The following is a 21,341-nucleotide window of genomic DNA, read 5'->3' on the forward strand; positions in this document are numbered from 1 at the left end:
TTTCTTACACCAGAGGATAGATGTAGGATGTGCCAATCTCATATCTTGTTGGTTGGGACTTTATAGTTCCTTTTTTTAAAAAAAGGAAAACTTTATAGGTCCTTGGAAGCAGAAGTTTATAAAAAGCTTCATATAACACACAATAAAATTAATGTGTGTGCAAAATAATGTCAATGATTTGATGAGTACATTTCGTGAAAATAAATTTTATTAATTAAATTACCTTCACATGGAAAAAGTTTGTCTTGCCTATTGGGTAGCTGCAAAAGGTAGACAGCGGATAAGAAAGCGTGGCTCTCATCTAATAGCCCAAGTAACAATCTGGCACAAGAGCATACTGTGTGCAACCTGAACTCGTTGACAGTTCAGTTAGTGACTGAGAACCACCAGAGGCATTCCATGCCATGGCATTCTTGTGTTGCCTTTATTTAATTGGAAATGGATACCTGTTTTCTTTCTGGAAAAAAGTGCGAGACCCATGAAGAGGCCCACGGTGACCCCACAGAGCAGCTGAGCCACCCAATTCAATAATAATTCATCAGCAAGTCAGCTGCTAACTATTTTCTGATTTTCTTTATATATAGAGTAGCTGCTATAACAGTAACACAGTATTTGCTATTTTATAAAAGGATATGCTTAAAAGCAGTGACATGTCCTAACGTGTGCCGCTGGATCAGGTTGCTTTTGAAGAAGCAGCAAGTTCTCTGCTTTGGTTGCCAAGCAACGGTGGCCATTGCTTTTGCAACAACTCTTTTTATCAGTTCAATTAGTCAGAATTCGGTCACCTAAAAAGATAGAAAAACTTGTCCACTTGGTATTTTGGGAATCACCTGAAGAACTTGCAAAGGCATAAAAAACGGCTTTTGCGTCTCTTTCAACTATAAAGGCAAAGATGAATAAAATAAATAAAAAGACAGAAGGTCACACACAACCCTATCGGGGGTGCTCCCATGCGGGCTCTTTTGGGCTCGACACAACTACAAGAGTGAGCTTCTGAAGTAGTCGAGAAGTTTAGGAGCTTATTTTCTGTACTACAATTTTTTTACGTAAAAGGGAGTACATACTTCCATTCCATCGGCCTTACTTGTGTCAGACCACAGAATGTTTTCTCCATGTAAAAGTTTAACGCTTACACACAGAAAAATGGTCATGTACAGTTTCACTTGAAATTTAATCTTTACAGGAAATGCAACCACCCATATTGAGTTCAGAACTTGAATCTAATGGCCACAAGATTCCCACTAGGATCCTTCAACTGTGCGCTCGGTTCTCGCCTAGGCCATATCCATTAGGTTAATCACCGCAGATTGCAGCATAGTACTGCTAAGAAAGGACTAAGTCCTCCACTCTACCCCAGTTAGACATTTATGATATAAATAATGTACTGCAAAAGAAAAGAGTGCAGGATTAAAATGAGACACAACATTGCGCAAAACAACAAATGCACAACAAGAGATCCCTTGTGCAAGCAACCTAGCTTCACTGTGGGTAGTAGCCAAACGTGGATTTCCCACTTGCATTCATTTAACATGGCCATTCGTGTTGCAGGGCGAAGGTACACTATAATTAATGCACCCTGAAATTTGCAAAACCAGTGATTATGTTTAAAATTTCACCATAATGCACCCTTCTAATTTGCTCTATCTTGGCGAAAATCAATGGTTATTAGATGATTTTTGGTGCGAGAAAAATAGATAGGCAAGATAAGTCGTGCATGTAGCAGTCCGCAATCCGGATTTCAATAAACAGCTGCGAAGAGACAGCTAGAGAGAGAAACGGACAAAGATATGCGTTACAGAAGTAGGCTTTCTTGCGCCGCAACAAAAGGCCTTTTTTATACACGAGAACGAAAGGCTAGAAAAGAGGAAGATAAAAACTGAAAAGAAAAGGAAAGAAAAGAACAAAAAAGGAGACTGAGAGCAACAACAACGACGGCGCCGCTCTGGTACTCGCGCCCACCGTGGAAAGTCAGCCCCGTGCGGCGCTGGGGCGCCCACCATCACGAACGGAACGATCAGGATCGGAGCTAGCTCCTACCGCCGCCGGCGGACTCCTCGGCGACGGCGGCGAGCCTCTGGAGGTTGAGCCTGACGACGGTGTCGGTGAACATCCGGGTGTCCTCCTCGGTGTTGCCCTCGGGCACGTCCACGACGTAGGACTCGACGACGACGCAGTACGGCGGGCCGCCGGCGGGATGCTGGCGCTGGAACTCGGTGACGGAGGTGACGGAGCGGTAGTTGCGGAGGCGGTGGTCGCCGCCGACGACGCGGAAGCTGAGGATGTGGCGGTCGTCATCCAGCACCTCGAGGCGCTCGGTGCTGCTGGAGGCCGGGAGGCCCGACACCACGGTGACCTCGCGCACGCTGCCGACGCTGGCGCCGTCGCCGGCGGCGAGCGCGCAGGTGCGCACGAAGTGCTTGTACCGCTGCGGGTTGCCGAAGCTGCGCACGATGGGCCACACGCAGCGCACCGGCGCCGACACGCGCTGCGCCACCAGCGACGTGCACGTCGCCGCCGCCGCCGCCGCGCCGGCGCCGGCGCGCGAGCGGCCAGGGAACGTGTGGTGCTCATGCACCGTGCCCTCCAGTGCCCGCGCCTCGGCCTCCGTCAGCGTCGCTCGCAGCGCACGCTCTACGTGCGCCTCCATGCTCGCGCAGTCGCGCTCTCTGTCTCGTGTGTACGTGTGTGTGTGTGTGTGTTCTTGTGTTGATAACCTTTGGGTTTGCGTTGGTTATATACGCAACCAGGGCGAGTGGTGAGTGCGGAACTGCGGAATAATCACGTCTCGCAAGGAAGCCGACGAGCATCACCTTTCTCCACGCCCGAGCATCTGAACATTCGCAAATCATGTTTTTGATGGATAATAATATAGAGCCGCCAATTGTTTTTTTAAAAAGGAAAGCTAAAGATCATTGGAGTGATTGAGCTATCCCAGCACCTGAATTTTCAAACTTCCGATTCAAACCGTGATTCAAGCTGCGTTAGTCCAGTTCGTGCTTGGAGGTCGAGGTGTCTTCTATGGTGGGGGTTGAAAGGAACTGGTGCTCGCATCCTAAAAGGGGAAGGTGAATTAGACAAACTTAAAAAGTTAATTTATGGCTTCCACTATAAAGCATCAAAATATAGACTAGATCATGCTATCTAGATGTGCCACTATGATTGATCTAGTGAAACTACCCACCCACAAAGAGTTTTGCAACTTATAGTCACTTATCAAGATACTACTCTAGAAACTAAATGCAAAAGAGTGGGTTAGGAAGTATGCAAACTCGGCACGACAATTTATCATGTGGTATCAGTAGCCAAATAACACCCCTAGTCCATGTTGGAGCTCCACCAAGGATATGCTCTCGGTCACCAAGTCTCTCCCGGTTAAGATCTTGGGCTCACCACAAAGGCTCTCGTCAAGCCGGATGAGAAGCTTGCCACAAAGGCAAGGTTCACCACTCCCTCTCTTCCTAATATCTTGACGCCGTCTCCACTGCGGAGCTTCTCCACGAAGGAAGGGGTCTCCTTGTCCCCCGCACATGGTCGTCGATGGTGCTCCACACCAAGCCGGAGGGTCGAAGACTTGCCGGTGAGCCACCAAGGCCCCAACTCACTCTAGGCCTATCCTAGCACTTATCACTCTCTAAGCTTGTGCTAAGCATTGGATTATCACTTTTGCACTTATGGTGCCATGGATATATTCTTGATGAGTCTTGGTCATCAATGGATGTGTGGACACTCCAGCCACTCCAAATGGTCGACTAGAGGAGGTACAAATAGCCCAAGGATCTCAAAGAGCTGTTGCTCCAATGGCTTGTAAAAACTGTGAGCATCGGATGATACGATGTTCACTTGGGGTAGGCATCGGATCATCCGGTGTTCCCTGCAGACGCATATAGTCGTTGGACCCCTGCCCAAATTCATCCGATGCTTCATTTGCTGTCTTCTCTTTCATCTGAGATAAAAATTCATCCGATGCTTGATCCGACGCTTCATCCGATAGGTATTGAAACAACCGGTGCTGAAGAGGATTTCGCCCAAAACCTTCTAGGAGTTTCGCAAAGTAAATAGGTATAGTCCGACGCCTCCATCTTCTAGCCATTGGATCATCCAGTGCTCTAGGGTTGTCTCTGTCTTCTTTGTGCATTACTCCGACGCTTGTAAAAAGGACCCCAATCAGATCATCCGATGCTTGCTGCAACTCAAGTTGATTTCTCAATTGTACCAATTGCTTCGATGGTTGCTCTGATGGACCATCAGATCATCCGGTGCTTTATATTTTTCTGAGTTGAATACCAACACTTGGACATTTGACAAACCATTAATCTCAATGACTATGTTATTACTCAATCACCAAAATCACAAACTATAGCCTAAGCCAAGTTTCTTACAACGGCCATGACGATGCTTCTTTGGCGAGTAATTCAAATTAGTGAGATGCGTATACAACTATCTAGAGAGAGAGATGTGATTTTAATGATTAATGATAACATAATTAAATAGGACTAACATTTCTGGAAATAATAAGAAAGGTTGTCTCATGTATGCAACAAGAGAAAAACCAACAAACGGAGGAGATGAATGAATTGGATTTAGCCTATAGATTTTGATGCGATAAAATGTGATGGGTCCTATAATAGTCTTGTAAGCTCTTCACAAGATTTCTATTGTGCACAAAATCATCAAATCATATTCCAAAGTGAAAAAAAGCATGCCCAAAATACGAAGTGTTGAAAAATGTATAGATTGGATAACCTGATGAGAAGAAAAATGAACGCGTAGGATGATCCGTTGTTTGCAAAAATGAACACGTTGCAACGTTCACAAAAAGTTAAGTTGGACGCAAAATGACTCGGTTGGCATCCTATACACATACGGAGCTTCGACAACGGCATGTCACAGTTTTCATAAGGGAGTTACATAGAGATGATGCAAGACATGGGCTGGCAAGGTTACGCATGTAGGATAATTTGATTTTCATAGAGGAATATTATCAGACTTCTCTAGCATTCATAAAAAAGAAAAATAAAGTTTCTAACGGCTAGTTCAAGCAATGCACACCCCAGATGTTCTAATGCATACAAAGTTATTCACGTTGAATGATATGGTGAGTAACAAAGTTATTCACGCTGAATGATACGGTGAATACGATAAAATAAGGATATAGTTTGAGATGTTAGAGCGATAAGGGTTTGTTTGCTTGGGAAGGTATTGGATTTGATGGCCTGAGGTTAAATGGTGCTGCTTGGACGCCTGGTTGATGAGTTGCCTTGTGGGTAGCAACCGAACATGCCCTAAATACATTCACTCAACCATTGGAAGGTGCTGAAGTATAGGAAGCTACCAACACTTGATAAGACGGCTGCACCACAAAAATGCTAAAAGTGATTATCCAAATCAATTAGAACAATCTTAATGAGCAATTAGTGAGTCATTAGTGTTTTGTTTAGGCGTACAACCCATAAAAGAAGGTCCAAGTGAATAAACGAAATTCTCCGATCAAAATCAGACTCAAATCGAAACGATCCTAAATTTCCCATCTTCCATCCGGCTGGTGTGCATCCATACGCCGCTCACACGCACACGCGGATAGGGTGTATGCTCTGCTAGCTCCTTGGACGCCTCCGGGATCTAGACGCAGGCGCCCACCGCGCGGCGGCTGCCCGGCCAGGGGGGTCCAATAGGGGAGTGACAACTGACAAGGGGTGCCGCGCTGATCTGTTCGTCGCCGCCGGCTGCCTGGTTGGAGACGATAAACTTTATCGGATAAAGATGTCACCGCGCCGCGCGACGGCGGGCGCGCGTGGGTCTGCGCGTCGTCTCGCGATCGTGCTCATTAGCGTCGCGGTGTCGGCCCGCGGGGTCTAGGACAAGCGGGGCCAGCTCCGATCCGCGTCACCACCTGGTGTTCCTCTTCCCGGCGCGCCGCCGCCGGGTTTGGCGCCGACCGCTGCCGACTACCAGCTGACGCTGCACGGCCTTCAATGGGAGAGTGGGAGGGGCCCTGCTCTGGCGCCGTAGACGACAAGAGGCTGGTGAGTGGTGACATCTACACCGGAAACGTCCCTATTTCGCTAAGGTATCCATTCTTGGTTTGCACCATGTTCACAGCTGCTACGCAATCCAAATTTGCCCGCGGTTTGGTATTTTGTGTATGTCTAACAGGTGTTCTTTTCGCTGAACAGAAGATGTAAAATCATTGCTAGGAAAATCGTAATGCCTGTTCATCCATTCTCGGTGCAAGTTTCATGCGAAGATTTAGTTTTCATTTCATCAACTCAATGATGACATAGCAATTTTAGAAATCATGCAATGAAACCTTGCTTGAGTAGTAAATGGCTATGCTTTCAATATTTTTCTATGTAAATTGGATGTATTGGGTTCGGGTGTTGAAATAAAAAAGCTGTAATTAACAATTGAGTTGGATATACTTGGATCTAAAGAAGGGGAGAAGTATAAGATGGGCCTGACGGCCCAATGAATTTTCCCATGAACCAAAGCCTAGGCCCTTATATCCCCTTCTCTTCCTCTTCCCCGGAGTGCCGCCGTGTCCGGAAACGCGGGGTTGGAAAGGGCGGGTTCGCCTCCCGCTTCCCGCCCTCTGCTCGTCGTGGCCGCGAGCGCGACTGCTCCGCGCCGCCCATCCCATCTCCGGACATCCAGCCCCAGTTGATATTCGGGGTCTCGAAGCTAATCGGTAATTAATCCCCACGTCTCGAATTTCCTTCACCATTTTTTATTTCCCTGGGAAAAATTTGCGCCCGCGATGCCTCGGGTATGCAGTTCCCTATCAGCTGCGGATTGGTTCCATTTCGTGTTTTAGGCGTCGCGAGTTGCGATGCTGCTGCTGATTCGCCGTTGCGGCAATCACCGGTGATTTTTGGAATGGCAAGTCGCCAAGCCGGTTGCGCTGGCGGTTTGCTGGACCCGTTGGGGGAATAGCGGGAACTAGGGTTCAGCGATTCTGACATGTTTTGCTTGAATGAACTGAGGTGGTTGCTGGGCATAGCGACCAAGGTTTGTGAGCTCAAATTTTGCCCGCGCCAGCCACTGAACTGGATAAATCATAGACGTGTCACTTGGTCGGTTGATGGGGAGAAACTATGTGACAGTTGACATAGTACTGTCCTTGATTCGAAGGCTGACCTTGTCACTTGTCCCCGATCACTTTAATTTTGCCGACACTTAATTGATGAGGCAGAACAGCAGGGGAGCAGTTTCTTTCAGATAGATTACTGGAATTCCTGCGGGTCAGGGGTCTATAACTATATAAATTATTTGTTTTGGAGCCATGATTTCTACTACCTAACAATTAGGCTTCATCTCCTCTATTATTCATTTCCTGAAACAAATGTCACACACACTCCAGAGTTTATTAGAAGATATATACAAGTGCCTGAAATCATAACACTATACAAGTTCATTTCTAAAAACTACATCATGATTGCAGCATGGAAATATGTTGTTTACTTTCAATCTTAGTAATGGTTCTCTTTGGAGAGATTGTGCCAGAGAATGCAGGCCGACCAGCAATCACATGCCCATTTGGCTAACAGACAATTGTACTGGCAGCTGGTGGGCATCTTTTAATTAGTCACCTGCACATCTAACATAGGCAATTATGATTTCTTTTCCAATTAATTGCAAGAGGACACAGGGCTCCATTGGTCGGTCCCATTGCCCTTTTAAGCTCTGCCATTGTTGTCCTGATGCTGACGATTATTTGGCTTGTTGCCTGACATAATAATTGCAACATCAACTTTTTGCAAACCGTGGAGTTATGAACTGTAGTTTATTGGGAAAATCTGTGTGCTCTTATATGGCCTGTTGCCTGACATAATAATTGCAACATCAAATTTATGGCCTGCTTGTCTCTGTAACCCGTGTGCTTTTATAGGTTTTTGTTAAATTGGGGAAAAAATTGGCAATGTGAATTATGTTTTTTTTTTCAGCACCCAAGCAACCCCTTTTCTCTTCTAAGCGAGACAGTGGGTTGTTGTATTTCTCTCTATTAATACAAAGATACACATCTCTCCTAAGTATTCGAGAAAAAAATATGTTTTTTGAGATATACTTCGTGAGTACAGTTTCCACTGGATGCAATGTTGCTTTATTCTGAGATTTTTATTTCCCTATTAAATTAAATTTGAGATCTGTTATTTATTTTTTAATATTTATGAGCATATTGATTACAGAAACTAGAAATATACATCTAGCCCCAGCTGCTGAATTTACATGTAGTTTCTATGCCGTTTCCACAGAGAGTGGAAAGACAAATGTAGGCAATGAGAAGCAGGGTATTTCTGCAGTCTGCAATATTCTTCAAGAGAAACTACTGTCCAAAATTACCACTTCTAGCCACCAAATGAATCATCATCAAAGCTAGCATATTCTGTTTTTAAAGCTTGCAAATGGAAAATCATGGCAATAATTGAATGTTTTAAGGTACATTTCTTTGTGTGAGTTGAAGTCCTGCTTAAGATTATTTCTGTGATTCTGTCTATGCATGCATTGCACAAAGTCAGTGTCAATATCTGTCACTTGTGTGGAGTTAACTATTAAGCATTCCAAGGAAGTCTAGCTAGCCACATTCAAAAAACACTGATTAGACCCAACAAGTAAATATTTCCACAATCTATTGATTTGGTAGCTTACGGCGTTCAAAATGTTACCTGAATACAAATAACAAACCTGCACAGCCTTTAAGTTAGGTATACCCCGTAAATTAAGAATGGGGCAACCATGGTGTGAGTAAATATTTTGTCTGACACAATGACTTGTGCCCACTAGTATCATTTTAAATTCTTAGTTTCCTTAATCTTGGAGCATGATTTTGTGTAATTTCAATTTATTTGGAACCAGTATCACTTTTATTCATAAAGTGGAGGTTTAATTTTTCTCAGCAGTGCCCTTACTCATTTGAGAAACAGTTTCCTTCCCACTCTATACTCTACAGCCATCATTTTAAGTTTATCAATAATTCAATACTGAGTACACAAACTTTCAAAAGAAAATACTGAGTACACAAGAGGCATGACAACAATTTTCGTTTCATATTTTCGACACAGATTCTGCCGGTTCACAACTTTGTACTTCCCTTTTCTTCTTATTCAAAACGACATACCTGAAGAATGCCACTCATCATGCTAGAAGTAGATCCTTCATTTCATTTTGCAATGAATACCATAGGCTATAGCTATATTTAATTGTTTACTGAGAGTAGTTCAATCAACCAGCTGGAGTTTGCTCCTCCATTAACCCTAACTCCGAAAATTGCTCCCACTGCCAAAAACTGAATTGCTGTTGATTTTTTTATTTCCAGTAACTCCACCAATAAAATAATGAAGAGGATATGTCCTGACAGTATCTTGATTGGAATGATGATATCTTCTATTTGTCTTGTTACAGATTCGATTTGAGAACCCTGGAACCAATCTTTCAGTATCTTGATTGGATCGATGATATCTTTTATCATGTCCTAACACACTGGTAGGTTCATGTTGAATTCCGCTTGGTATTAGCCCAATACTCAGCCACAAGTTTAGCAAAGGCTGATTGCTTGTCTTCCAACAGTTTGGCTGGTGTTTCATATTCCAGAAGCTTCCCTGCAAAATTGGAAAATCATCGTGTGTCGTCCATATAGAATAAGCTTTGCAGTGTACTTATAATTATATCATATGGGACATTGATAGTTTACTATCTGCTGGTTGTATGAAGAATGAATAGAATCTTTCTGCAGATGCTACATGATTGAAATGTCTTCTATAACATACCGTAGGACAGTACCAGGACCCTGTCACTGTCTGTCACAGTTGGAACCCTGTGAGCTATGGTTATCACCGTGCAACTTGAGAATTGCTGCCTGATTACTTTCTGCAGGATCGCATCTGTTGCAGAGTCGATGGATGCTGTCGCCTCATCTAGGACTAGAATTTTGTTCCTGCGGAGGAGAACTCTTCCAAGGCAGAAGAGCTGACGCTGTCCAGCGCTCCAGTTATCGCCATCATCACTCACTGCCATAGTTATAGCCCGCAAAGAACAAATGGAATGAGTTCAGTGTTTCTTGAATCAGTTACATATTTCTTTCTGAGGGTAACTTCTAAATTCACATACCTGCTGTATCAAGAAGAGCAGGGGTGCTGCTAATTGCTGTCTTCAGTTGACACTTCTCCAAGGCCTGAAATGTTCATCATAAGTAGTCCATACACATGAAGCTGTTATTGTTCATACAGGCATGTAGCAACATAGTTATGGTTAGCATGATCAAAACTGTGAAAAATGATATGATTCTAATGTGTATCTGCGTATGGCAACAAAAGGTTAATTTAACATAGTTTTATTAGGAACTGTATCGTGCAGGAATTTCATAATTTTATTAGGAACTGTATTAAGCAGGAATTTGTATTGTCATTCGTAAATTCAATATAATCTTTCAGGCATGACAATTTTTACTTACCTCCCATATCTCTTGGTCGGAATGCAGGCCAAGGGGATCCAAATTGTTGCGCACAGTTCCCCTGAAAAGTGTTGGTTCTTGAGGGATAATACTCAATTTAGTTCTCAGATCCTTTAGGCCTATGGAGCAGATATCCAACTTGTCAATGAGTATCCTTCCACCTGCTGGATCAACAAGCCGGAATAACGAGCTGATAAGTGTTGATTTCCCACTTCCTGTCCTCCCTACAACCCCAATCTTGTTCCCCGCAGCAAAGGTACAAGTGATTCCTTTGAGAACAAGCGGTGCATTTGGACGGTATCTTATCTGCTCATGAAGTATTAGTCAGCGAGTCAATTTCTTAGAAAGCTTCAACGATTGTGGAAAAGAAAGATCCTATTATTCACCTTCAAATCTTGCAGGTCTATCCTTCCCTCCTGTGGCCATGAAGCAGGGGGTCTATTTTCTGGGATAATAGCAGGTGGCTCTGCTGGGAGTTGCATATACTGCTTGATTCGCTCAACTGAGATGATGTAGTTTTCCAAGTACGAATAGTACCTTGTCAAGAAAACCTGTGCTGCAGTCAGCGTCAAAGCATAGGAGAGGCAAAGTCCCGCAAAACCTGAAAGAAGTTCATATTGAGTATATTTTATCAACCTAAAGATCCTTTTAGAAGGAAGATTTAATTGTAATGGTTATGTAGCTACCTGGTGAAATTACTCCTGGAGGAACCAAAACAAGGAACAATGCTGCTGTAATTATTGTCAAGGACTGCAGTGCCTCCACTCTTATTAGCACCCACTCTTGCGCAGCAACAGTATGAAAGAACAGTGTCGCATCAGTGTCAATGAGCTGCATGTTGCTGTGGATAAACCTCTCTGTAGCTGCAAATGCCCTGATGGTCACCACACCAAGAATTGACTCCGATGCATAGTTCATGACAGGTGCCTTTGTCGTTCCATTGATTCTTACTAGCTCTCTTGCTGAGGATATGTAGTACCTCTTCATATTTCAAAACCACGTGTTAGCTCAAAAACACTCAGCATATATTTATTTTAACTAACTAGAGTGATTTCTTGCAGCATTGTTCACTGACCTGAACATATACCATTGCGATTGTAACTGGGATCGCTACAACCAAGACTTGCCAAGTTACAGTACCCATGACCAGTACCGTTGTGACAACCTCGATCCCGCCAGTAACAACAAAGGCCATGGAGTAAGGTATGTCGAAATCCAGAATGCTTAAATCTGAAGATGCCTGCACAGAACAGCACTTGTATTTGAAGTTCTCTTTTCTGAAAACTTAGCGCAGCATTTATGATCTTGTTTGTACAAAACATGGTTAAATAAAATAAAATCCATACCCTTGTTAAAATTCTTCCCACTGGTGTCGAGTCAAAAAATGACATGGGAGCCTTAAATACAGAATCCATTAGCCCGCTGAAGAATGCTTTGGAGGCCTTGAGCCCCAGAATAGCTGCGAAAAGACTTCTAAAGTATGCAAAGAAGCAGCTGAAGATAGAAAGGCCAGAATAGGCCCCAACTAGGAGTGCAGCACTGATGTTATCCATCTGAACAGCCACTGCCAACCAATATGTGGATGCGATCTGAAAGCATGTGAAGAGCACCTGAGAAGTAAACATGCCAGAGAATTGGAAAGCGCCCTTGGATATATTTATGTAGTCTTTGTATGGCTTCCATCCCAGATCGCCGATCCCCTTCTCCTCCTCTTCTGTAAGCTGGATTGCTGCTGAAGTACCTTTTGCAGCAACTTCGATGTCACTAGCCTGCCTTGTAGTCTGCAGTGCACTTGGCACTATGTTTTCATCAGGCACCAGTTGCCCTTGAACTTGGTTCTGTTGGCTGGCACTAGTATCCAATTGTGTGATTGAAGACTGGTGAGCAGAAACCAGCTTCTCAAATGCCGTCCCGGATTCCAGTAGTTCTGAATATTTCCCTTGTTGACTAACTTGACCGCCTTCCATTACCTGTCAAATAATGACAGTTTGACACAAGATTCTTTGATATAAAGAGTCATGAACAATTATTTTCAGAATATCAACTTACCAGAATTCTACTAGTTTCAGTAAGAAATTCAACTTGGTGGGTCACAAGAACAACAGTCTTCTCAGCAAGTGCTGTCATCACACAGTCCTGCATGAACATTGCCTTAGAACTGTGTGAAGTAGAAAGCATCTCATTTCATGGATGCATATCTAGGTGGATATCTGCAACTTACATAGAAAAGAACTGCAGCGGTGTGCGCATCAACTGCACTGAAAGGGTCATCCAGCAGATAAACATCTGCATCATTGTAGACGGCTCTTGCCAGCTGAATCCTTTGCTTCTGACCTCCACTCATGTTCAGTCCTCTCTGACCAATCTCTGTGAGGTCTCCGTGGTCGAAATTTTCGATATCCTTGTCCAGGGCACAAGATTTGATTGCCTTCTCATACAGTTCCTTGTTGAAAGGCTTCCCAAAGAGTATATTATCGCGAACAGTCCCGCTCTGTATCCAGGAGTTCTGTGAAACATATGCCACTGAGCCGAATACCTCAACCTGCAAAATACAGTTTAGTCATATTCTTAGCTATAACATGATTGAAATATTTTTTTCCTGCATTGAAGAGTTTCATTTCTCTGTCACTTACTAGTCCTGATATTCTAGGTATCTCCCCAAGTAATGCATACAGCAGTGAAGATTTTCCTGAGCCAACTGGGCCGCAGACAGCCACCTTCTCTCCTCTGCTAATGCTAAGGTTAATATTCCTCAGTGACAGATCGGCTCTGTTTGCCGTCCAGCTGAAATTCCCGTCTTGGACTAGAACTCTGATATCAGAGTTAACTGAAGGTACCCTCCTCACATCCTCCTCTCTGATATCTTCTTCGAGAAGAAACCTCTCGATACGGTCTAACGACACCTTGTACTGGATCATCATTGTGAGGATCTCAGGAAGAAACCTCACTGGCTCAGCCATTACCCTCAGGGTGGCCAAGACCGTGAAGAGGGTGCTGGCGTTTAGGGGTGCGCTCCCCATAATTGCTGTTGCGGTGTACATCACCGCAGAGACGACTGTCGGGGACATCCAGTACATGACCGCACCATAGGCCTTCTTCATCTGGGTTTCCCTCAGCCATTTGAACTCACCGTCCCTGAATGACTCGATCATGTTCCGGAACCTCTCCTCCCATGACTGCAGCTTGATGATCTTCATGCTGTTCAGTATTTCGGACGTCGATCTGAGCCTCTCGTCCTGTGCGACCATGAACTTGGCCTGGTACCCTTGCAAGATCTTCGCAAACGGCACGTTGAGAAAGCCAAAGATGACTAGGGGGACCAGACCCGGAAGAGCCCCAAGCTTCAGCGCCCAGAAGAGCGTGGCCACTGCAAAGACCAGCTGAAGTGGAAAGCTCCACCCCATGTGCAGCCAGCTGATGGCGTCGCCGAGCCGGTACGCGTCCACCGCAATGTAGTTGACGATCTCGCCGGTGGAGTGGTTCTTCCTCCCCTGACTGGACAGCCTGAGCTGCTTCTGGAAGATGGCCGCCATCAACGCGGACCGGATGCGCATTCCAGTCCTCCTGGAGTCGAAGAACCAGTGCCGCTGCGACAGTGACTCGACGAGCTTTATGAGCAGCAGGCAGCAGACGAGAACCAGGCCGATCCCGAGGTCTCTCTCCTCCTGGTTGCTGTACCACACGAACGCGAAGAGCAGCAGGGGGGCAACTGCTATCGACAGCATCCTCAAGAAGGCATAGAAGCCGGTGAGCAGGATCTCGCCGAGGAAGCACTTGCCCAAGACGAGGGCGAGGCTGTTGCTGCCCACGCTCCGGCGGCTCCTGGCCTTGTCGTTGACGTGGCGGCTCCAGGCCTCGGCGAACTTCTGCGAGGCGTGCTCTGCTGTGTCATCGCCGGCGATGAGCGGGATGTCGTCGAGGTCCAGCGCCTTGGAGCGGCCCAGGCGGAGCAGAGGGTTCAGCCACGAGAAGGCAAGCTGGCGGAACAGGCCGGCACGGTACAGCTCCGAGGTGGGCACGGCCTTGCCATCCTTGCCTATGAGCGGCTCCGACAAGCTGCCGTTGCCATCATCGGAGGCGTCACGGCACTGCCCGTGGCTCCGGCGCAGCACCGAGCCGAGCGCGCAGAGCAGCAAGAGAAGGTTCACAGGCCACGCGATCACCTCCATGGCGTCGAGCGCGCCGCCGCTGATGAGCATCTCCGCATTGTATGCAGTGACGAGCAGCGAGAAGAGCACCCACCAGAGCACGGCCACAGCCCTCGACGGCCTGTCGGGCTGGACGTGCAGCGACGCCGCCAGCGCGACCCAGACCAAGCTCCTGACGAGGTAAGGAGCCGCCGCCGCGACGTCGTCCGAGGCTTCCCGGAAGCCGGTGGCACTGTAGCCCACGGCAGCCAAGACGCAGCACGCAGAGACGACGGCCAGCCACCACCGCCACCAGCGAGCACCGCCGCTCCTCCGGCTGGCGGCGCTGGCCCACCGCCGCCGGACGCAGGCGGCGACCAGCGCGGAGGCGTACGCGACGAGGAGCGCCGCATTGACGCAGTCTATGAGGGTCCTCTGCACGCACGGCGACGCGACGGTGAGCCGCCCGCAAGCCCACGAGCCTGCTGCCACCATCATGCGCGCAAGCATAGCACGCAAGCAGACGATCAGCTCGTCAGACCATTGACCCCAACCAACAATAAACAAAACGGGACAAGAAGGCGACAAGAAGCAGGAAGGGTGTACTCGAACAATCGAAACAAAAAGGTTCTCGCCTCCTAGTTCTTACCAAGAACGGCCATGGCCGGATCTCCGTTACCGGCCATTGTCGCCGCTCACATGCAGAGAGAGGCCGATCGGGGGCGTCGACTATATATTCTTGGCCGGACGGGGAGGAGATCGAGGGGCCGAGGGCCGATCGAGAGCAACTGGCTGCTCTGGTCTCTCGGTTCGTTCTCACCTATGCTTTCACCCGCTGTTGCCTTGCGGGCAGTATTATGCATGGAGAATTGGAGCGGCTGGCCGTAGCTGCCTCGTCGTCGTGCGGCACCCGGCGGAGATGCTCTGCAAAACTCGGACTTGTCAGCCGTCACTCTCAGAACCAGATTTCTTTCCGTGGGGAAACTGAAATAAAGTTTCGGCCTATGCCAGCTGCTGGTATACGGTCACTGGCGTATGGCATGACGTGGCGCTGGACTTGAGCTGGCCGCCTGCCGAGTGAGTCATCATGATTCAGAGCGAGCCGTGCGTCTTTCTGCAGCTGAAAGAAGGCCCGTCGTGTTGTGTTCTTACGGTCGTCGTGCACGTTCGGTGGCATGGCGGCGACCCACGTTCTCGTTCTCTACGTAGGATCTCTGCCATCAGGGTTTGTCCGGGCATGTAGACGGCAGTTCCCTCCCTTTTTTTCCCATATCCTCGCGTTCTAAACTGAGACGACTCCGTCGTCGGTGCATCTAACATTTTCTACCCTCCTCGATCCAGAGAAAAAAAATGCATCCTTGCATGAGACAATATGATTGCATAGGATGGTGTCGGAATTTAATGCTGCGGCCTGATGCGTCGTACTCGCGTACCATCCGTGGGACACCGAGGTTCCTGCTGCGGTCCGTGCCAAGCAGCATACGTCGAGCGCTACATGCTTTTCTTCAACGACGACGACGGCGTCGAACGGCCGTAGATAGAGGTGACGGGTAGTGGCGCCGGCAATGCCATGCATGTGCGGCCACTGCCCTGCCGCGTACTTATTCGCTTGCCTAGCCGGCTAGCTAGCCCTGCTGCTCCAACAGTGCGAGAGGGCGATGCCGACAAGATGTGCCACAGCCAGGTTTTCGAGGGAGGGACGCTGGCCGCTGGGGCGCGGGAGCAGGCGAGAAGGCAGGCCGGCGCGTGGTGTTCCCATCCGGAGGACAGTGCAATAATAGGAGTACTTGTCAAAGTTCCTCGTGGATCTTGCGCTGAATATACAAAACTATATGATGGCTTTAATCGCCTAGGAACGTTGTGGTCAAGCTTAAGCTACAAGTTCTTTCCAACTAATATTTTGTTTTTACTTGTGTGTAGGTGGCCACACTTGTTTGTAGCTTTGCTAGTCGGTCTCTAGGGGATCCTCGGACTAAACTTTAGCTCCTGTCACATCGAATGTTTGGACATTAATTAGGAGTATTAAATATAGGCTAATTACAAAATTAATTTCACAACCCCTAGGCTAAATCGCGAGACAAATCTATTAAGCCTAATTAGTCAATGATTTGACAATATGGTGCTACAGTAAACATTTGCTAATGATAAATTAATTAGGTTTAATATATTCGTCTCACGATTTAGCCTAGGGATTCTGCAATTAGTTTTGTAATTACATCATGTTTAGTCCTCCTAATTAGTATCCGAATATCCGATGTGACACGGACTAAACTTCAGCTCTAGGATCTATGCTGCTAGCCGGCCGTGGATCGTGTACCTTGGTACGGACTGGCAGCGGTACTACCTAGCTACATGTGACGAAACCACACAGGGACTTAAGTTAACGCGGGCCAACTAATAAAGCTCCGAAGAGAAATGATATTTAAAGACTAGTATGTTTACAAAGGATTAGTATAAAAATATTAACAGTTAAAATTAATTGTATAGTATTGAAACCTTCACTTGTAGTATAGGTAGTACATATACATGAGTAGTATAGGTAATATAAAGGTATCACGGTGAAAGAATATAAATGGCATCACTATAATTTTATTTTTTTTCACTAGCATAAAGTTTAAAAGACCATTCCATTTGAAATATCACATTTTACAATGTAATAATTATAAAATTATCCATAATAATGAACAATTAGATCTTATATATACTGTATACCACTAAGTAGTAGTATTGTGTACCGTAAAAGGTGAATTGAGCGTAGCTCAGCTGTAAGTTCCTTGTGGTGGAACCTGCCCATCAGGGTTCGAGTCCTTGACTCGGCACTGGTGCTCGTATTTTCCTAAATTTATTCTAGGATTTAACCGGTGCTATTCTTTCAGTGGTAAGCAATGTGCCCGTTGACAGCTAGACGCCAGTGGTGACTTCGTAAATCTTTGCCAGCTCAGTCTTTCGAAGGTGCTCATAGGTGTAGGGTTGCGTACGTGTGTTCGTAGGGGTGAGTGTGTGTACGTGGCTACGAGCGTCTGCGTTTGTACTGTATCATTCGAAAAAAAAATTACCGTAAAAAGCTCTTAAATGGGTTACAAATCAAATGCCGATTGGTTCGGTGGATACAAATATAATGTAAATACACGGTCTGAATGCGGTCAGCCGATATCGATCCCGCCGGAGATGTGTTTTGTTCCCAGCTTGTTGTTCATGTGTTCACCAAAACTAATCACTCGCGGTATTGGGTTGGGGGCACGTTTATTTCTATTTTGTACTCCTGCACCTTTTTAATGAAATATGTGAATTGCATTTATCGAAAAACAGCGACGGATAGTAGCCCTTGCCCTGCCTGCCTAGTAGTTGGCTTTGACCATCGCTTCAGATTGGATCAGCGTGCAAATGAGTAGTTAGGATCTCGGATCAGGCCAAACAATGTATAAACCCTGTCAACCTTGAGTTCCAATTGAAGCTGCGATGGATGTTCATGTCATTCCAAAAGTTAAAATAAAGATATAATTATCACACCCTGAAATTTTTGGATTTCAGCATGTGATTAGAAAGAACAATTAAACAATAATTTTCTTATAATTTTAAAATTTTCCCAACATTTATTTTCTTGATAAGAAATTTAGTATGGGAAAATAATTGGTTGTTTTTCTCAAATTAAAGAGGTTGTTCTGTGTGTGTTGTATTCATGCCGATGTATCTTGGTGTTTCTTGAGTGCAAAAGATTTTAATATGCTTTTAGACGATGTCCAGTCCCTTCTGAGAATTTTCCAACTTTTTCTTGGAGTTGCTCTCATTTTTCTAGAGCTAAATCTATTTATTAGAAAGCTCTAGTTCCTTTTTTACGGGTTCCAAGTATTTTATTTGGATTCCTCCTATCTCTAGGATTTTTCCTTAGAATTTTTGAGATTTTCAGAGTATTTTTTCGTGGTTTAAACGAATTATCTAGAATTTTTCTGGATTTTTCTTTGATGAGAAATCATTTCTGAAAAGAAAATAAACCTATCCTATCCTACCAGGCCAAGCCTTGGGCCCGACCCACTCCAACCCACCAAAGCCCATCGGGCGCTGCCCCGCCTTGGTCGGCTATGGTTGCTGCTGCCCTTTCGGCGTGCGCACCATGCTAGGGCGCCTGTCCGCGCCCTATAAAAGTCGTCGCCTGAGCCCTGCACCCTCACCCCTGCACAGCGCCGCCGCTGGTCCTTGGTCGATTCCGCCGCGTCCATCGGACCTTGGAGCAATTCGCGACAACCAGGAGCATCGCTGCGCCAAGCCGAAGCCCTGACGCCAGTCCTCGACGCCCCTTCATCAACGGAGCTTTGCCGCCGCGTGGAGTCGAGCCGGTCGCCATCACCGCCATCCGCCTTCAATTCCGCCTGCCTCCGTCTCTTCCCGCCACCGGTGAGCACACCTCCATGACCCTCTCGACCTCCTTCCAATGCGCCACCCGCCGGAACCCCCAGATCCCCAGACCGCCGGCGATTTGAACGCCCGGAACCACCAGCCGCCATGGCCAAAAGCTCCCCGAAGCTTTTACATCCACACCCCTGAAGAAACATGTAACTTTTCAAAAGAACTTTGTTTCTTGAAAAGATTACAAATCAATCCCTGAATAGATTAGATGCCTGCAACCTAGTCCAAATCAAGCTCTTTTGTAGATCTAACCCTGACATTGGAGCTATTCATGAGCACTGTTTCATGTGTCTTGTGAATTTTGTCTGCTAGCCCTTTTAGTCTACGGTTAATCACGAATAGACCCCCTAGAATCTTTAGATGGCAATAGATCTCGCGTTTTGTATCTGTTTAAGCTCATTCTAGCTGCGTTAGTTTCATCTCAACATAAATTACACGCTAGTCATGATGTTTACCTTAATGTGTGTTTTAAGAATTTATTCTAAAATTAATTTGATTAATGTTTAGTTGAATGCCTTTTCTTAATAAAACTTAATTAGGGTATACATATCAGCTTTCGTAGTTAATATTAATTTGACTAATCCTTTTTAACTGAGTTTTCTAAATAAAGTCTAATTGGAGTTGTACCTCGCTTTCATAATTAAAGGTTAATTTGATTGATGCTTGTTAAACATGTCTTCTTTAATGAAAAGCTATTTAGTGTTATACACTACTTTGCATAATAAATGTTAATTTGATTAATGCTTACTCTCAAATGTTTTTCTAATTAAAAGCTAATTAGGTTTATACATCAATTTTCTTTAAGCAAGTGTTAATATGATTAATATCAATGCGAATGAGTTTCTAACTTTAACTTGTCTAGTTCGATGCGACATATAAAGATATCGATTAGATACTATTGCATATAGTTTATTTTTCCAAAAGTTAAATATTTAAATGGCATAATTTATACATGAATATTTATTTATATAAATAAAAATTGACTAGGTTTTACATCGTATTTCCATATACAAATATAATTTGAACTTAGGGTATTTTCCAAAAGTATCCTTTACATGTGTTTTCTAATTAAAAATAAATTGTTGTCTTTTATTTACGATCAAAGTTTCCTCGATAGATGTATGTTTTCAATGATACCATCATTCTTAGTGCTTCATGTGGCTTCGTGATGTTAGAATCGAGCCCTATCCTTTAGTACTTTTAAAGCTTTTCTTTGATTGATGTATTATTCTTAGTTGTACTTATTTGTTTGCTTTCTATGCTTGTGCCCGATGATTGCTTCGAGTAGAAGGACTGCTGTTCGAAACCTTTGAAGATTAAGAGTTTCAAGAGAGTAAGAGTTGGAGAGCAGTAAGAGTAACTTTTCTTTGGAGAAAGGCAAGTGTCCCTAACTATCCTTCTATCTATACTTATTGTAAATACCATGTATTAATTGGAACATGGAGCGACCACCCAGGAAAACAGTGCAACCACGAGAGCTACATGGCTCTGGTCTTGGCTAATTAATTAGAGACTCTAGTTTGGGGTAATCTTACCCAAAGGGTAAGAGAGGGGACTGATTTGTTGTATAGCCCAGTCCTCTTAGGAAGTGGGCTTTGCTAAGATACTATGCTCATTAGGGAGGTTTATGCGCGCCAGACACCAAAACCGTAGCGGGTTACCAAGTATTAGGGAATCTTTGTACAGGTCTCGTAGCGTCCCTATGCAATCGCACCTCGGTAGTGTGATAAGTGCCTACTTTTGCATAACATGGTTGGGTCCAAAGTTCTTCTGAACTTTTACGCGGTTTGTGGTGAAAGTGTACAACCTCTAGAGAGTGTAAAACTGATATATCAGTCATGCTCATGGTCAAGAGTAGCCTAAACCCTCACATGATTAATAAACTTTAAGATAGACTTAAATCATTATTCTGGTTATTTCTTGTGGCCTTGCTGAGTACCAACCATAAGTGTACTCACCCTTACTACTGCTCAGAATAGGAAGGTATGTGAAGTTTTCTGAAGATGATGCTGAGTTCTAGGGGTACACGACCCCCAGTCAATTGCCTGTGAAGTTTGGAGCATTCGTTTCCAGGATTAAGCTGTATATCTCCGATAGACTCGTAAGTCATTATTTATATTCCTTTACGTGATACTGTTACTGTTATTCACTGATGATGTCACTATATGTATGAAAGTTGATCCTGGCATACATATAGGTAGCACTCGGTTTTATTTTAAAACCGGGTGCGACAATAATGAGCTTTTTCCAAATCTTCGGGATTGGAGCCATTCAATGTGTAGGGTTCACCTTCCATTGAATATAGTGATATATGGAATGAATGTGTTTCTTGAATACAGTGATGTTACACTTGCCTCAGAATGCTG

At 45.1% G+C, this 21,341-nt stretch overlaps 2 protein-coding genes and 1 long non-coding RNA gene across 4 annotated transcripts; 1 reads left to right on the top strand and 2 right to left on the bottom strand.

Moving 5' to 3' along the window:
- Positions 1-1,717: 1,717 nt before the first annotated feature.
- On the bottom strand, positions 1,718-2,983 carry LOC117851973 (abscisic acid receptor PYL9). The gene has a single exon (XM_034733894.2). It carries the CDS (start codon positions 2,645-2,647, stop codon positions 2,027-2,029), a length of 621 nt encoding a protein of 206 aa, XP_034589785.1. The 5' UTR covers positions 2,648-2,983; the 3' UTR covers positions 1,718-2,026.
- Positions 2,984-6,434: 3,451 nt separating this feature from the next.
- Positions 6,435-10,443, top strand: LOC117851948 (uncharacterized). The gene is made up of 3 exons (XR_011898088.1): positions 6,435-6,685; positions 9,397-9,477; positions 9,562-10,443. It is a non-coding gene; the product is annotated as an uncharacterized lncRNA (long non-coding RNA).
- Positions 9,023-15,532, bottom strand: LOC117851947 (ABC transporter C family member 8). Of its 2 annotated transcripts, none has more exons than XM_034733858.2 (12): positions 15,221-15,532; positions 13,078-15,053; positions 12,666-12,986; positions 12,494-12,580; positions 11,791-12,414; positions 11,520-11,684; positions 11,131-11,425; positions 10,831-11,045; positions 10,445-10,750; positions 10,102-10,165; positions 9,762-10,001; positions 9,023-9,593 (listed from the first exon to the last, which is right to left on the bottom strand). In XM_034733858.2, the coding sequence occupies exons 1-12, from the start codon at positions 15,255-15,257 to the stop codon at positions 9,484-9,486; spliced, it is 4,440 nt and encodes a 1,479-aa protein (XP_034589749.1). In that variant the 5' UTR covers positions 15,258-15,532; the 3' UTR covers positions 9,023-9,483. The 2 variants fall into 2 exon arrangements, with proteins under 2 accessions (XP_034589749.1, XP_034589748.1); XM_034733857.2 differs by having other exon boundaries at positions 13,078-15,056.
- Positions 15,533-21,341: the final 5,809 nt, after the last annotated feature.

This window comes from Setaria viridis, chromosome 4 (genome assembly GCF_005286985.2).
Source record: "Setaria viridis chromosome 4, Setaria_viridis_v4.0, whole genome shotgun sequence".
Classification (NCBI taxonomy): domain Eukaryota; kingdom Viridiplantae; phylum Streptophyta; class Magnoliopsida; order Poales; family Poaceae; genus Setaria; species Setaria viridis.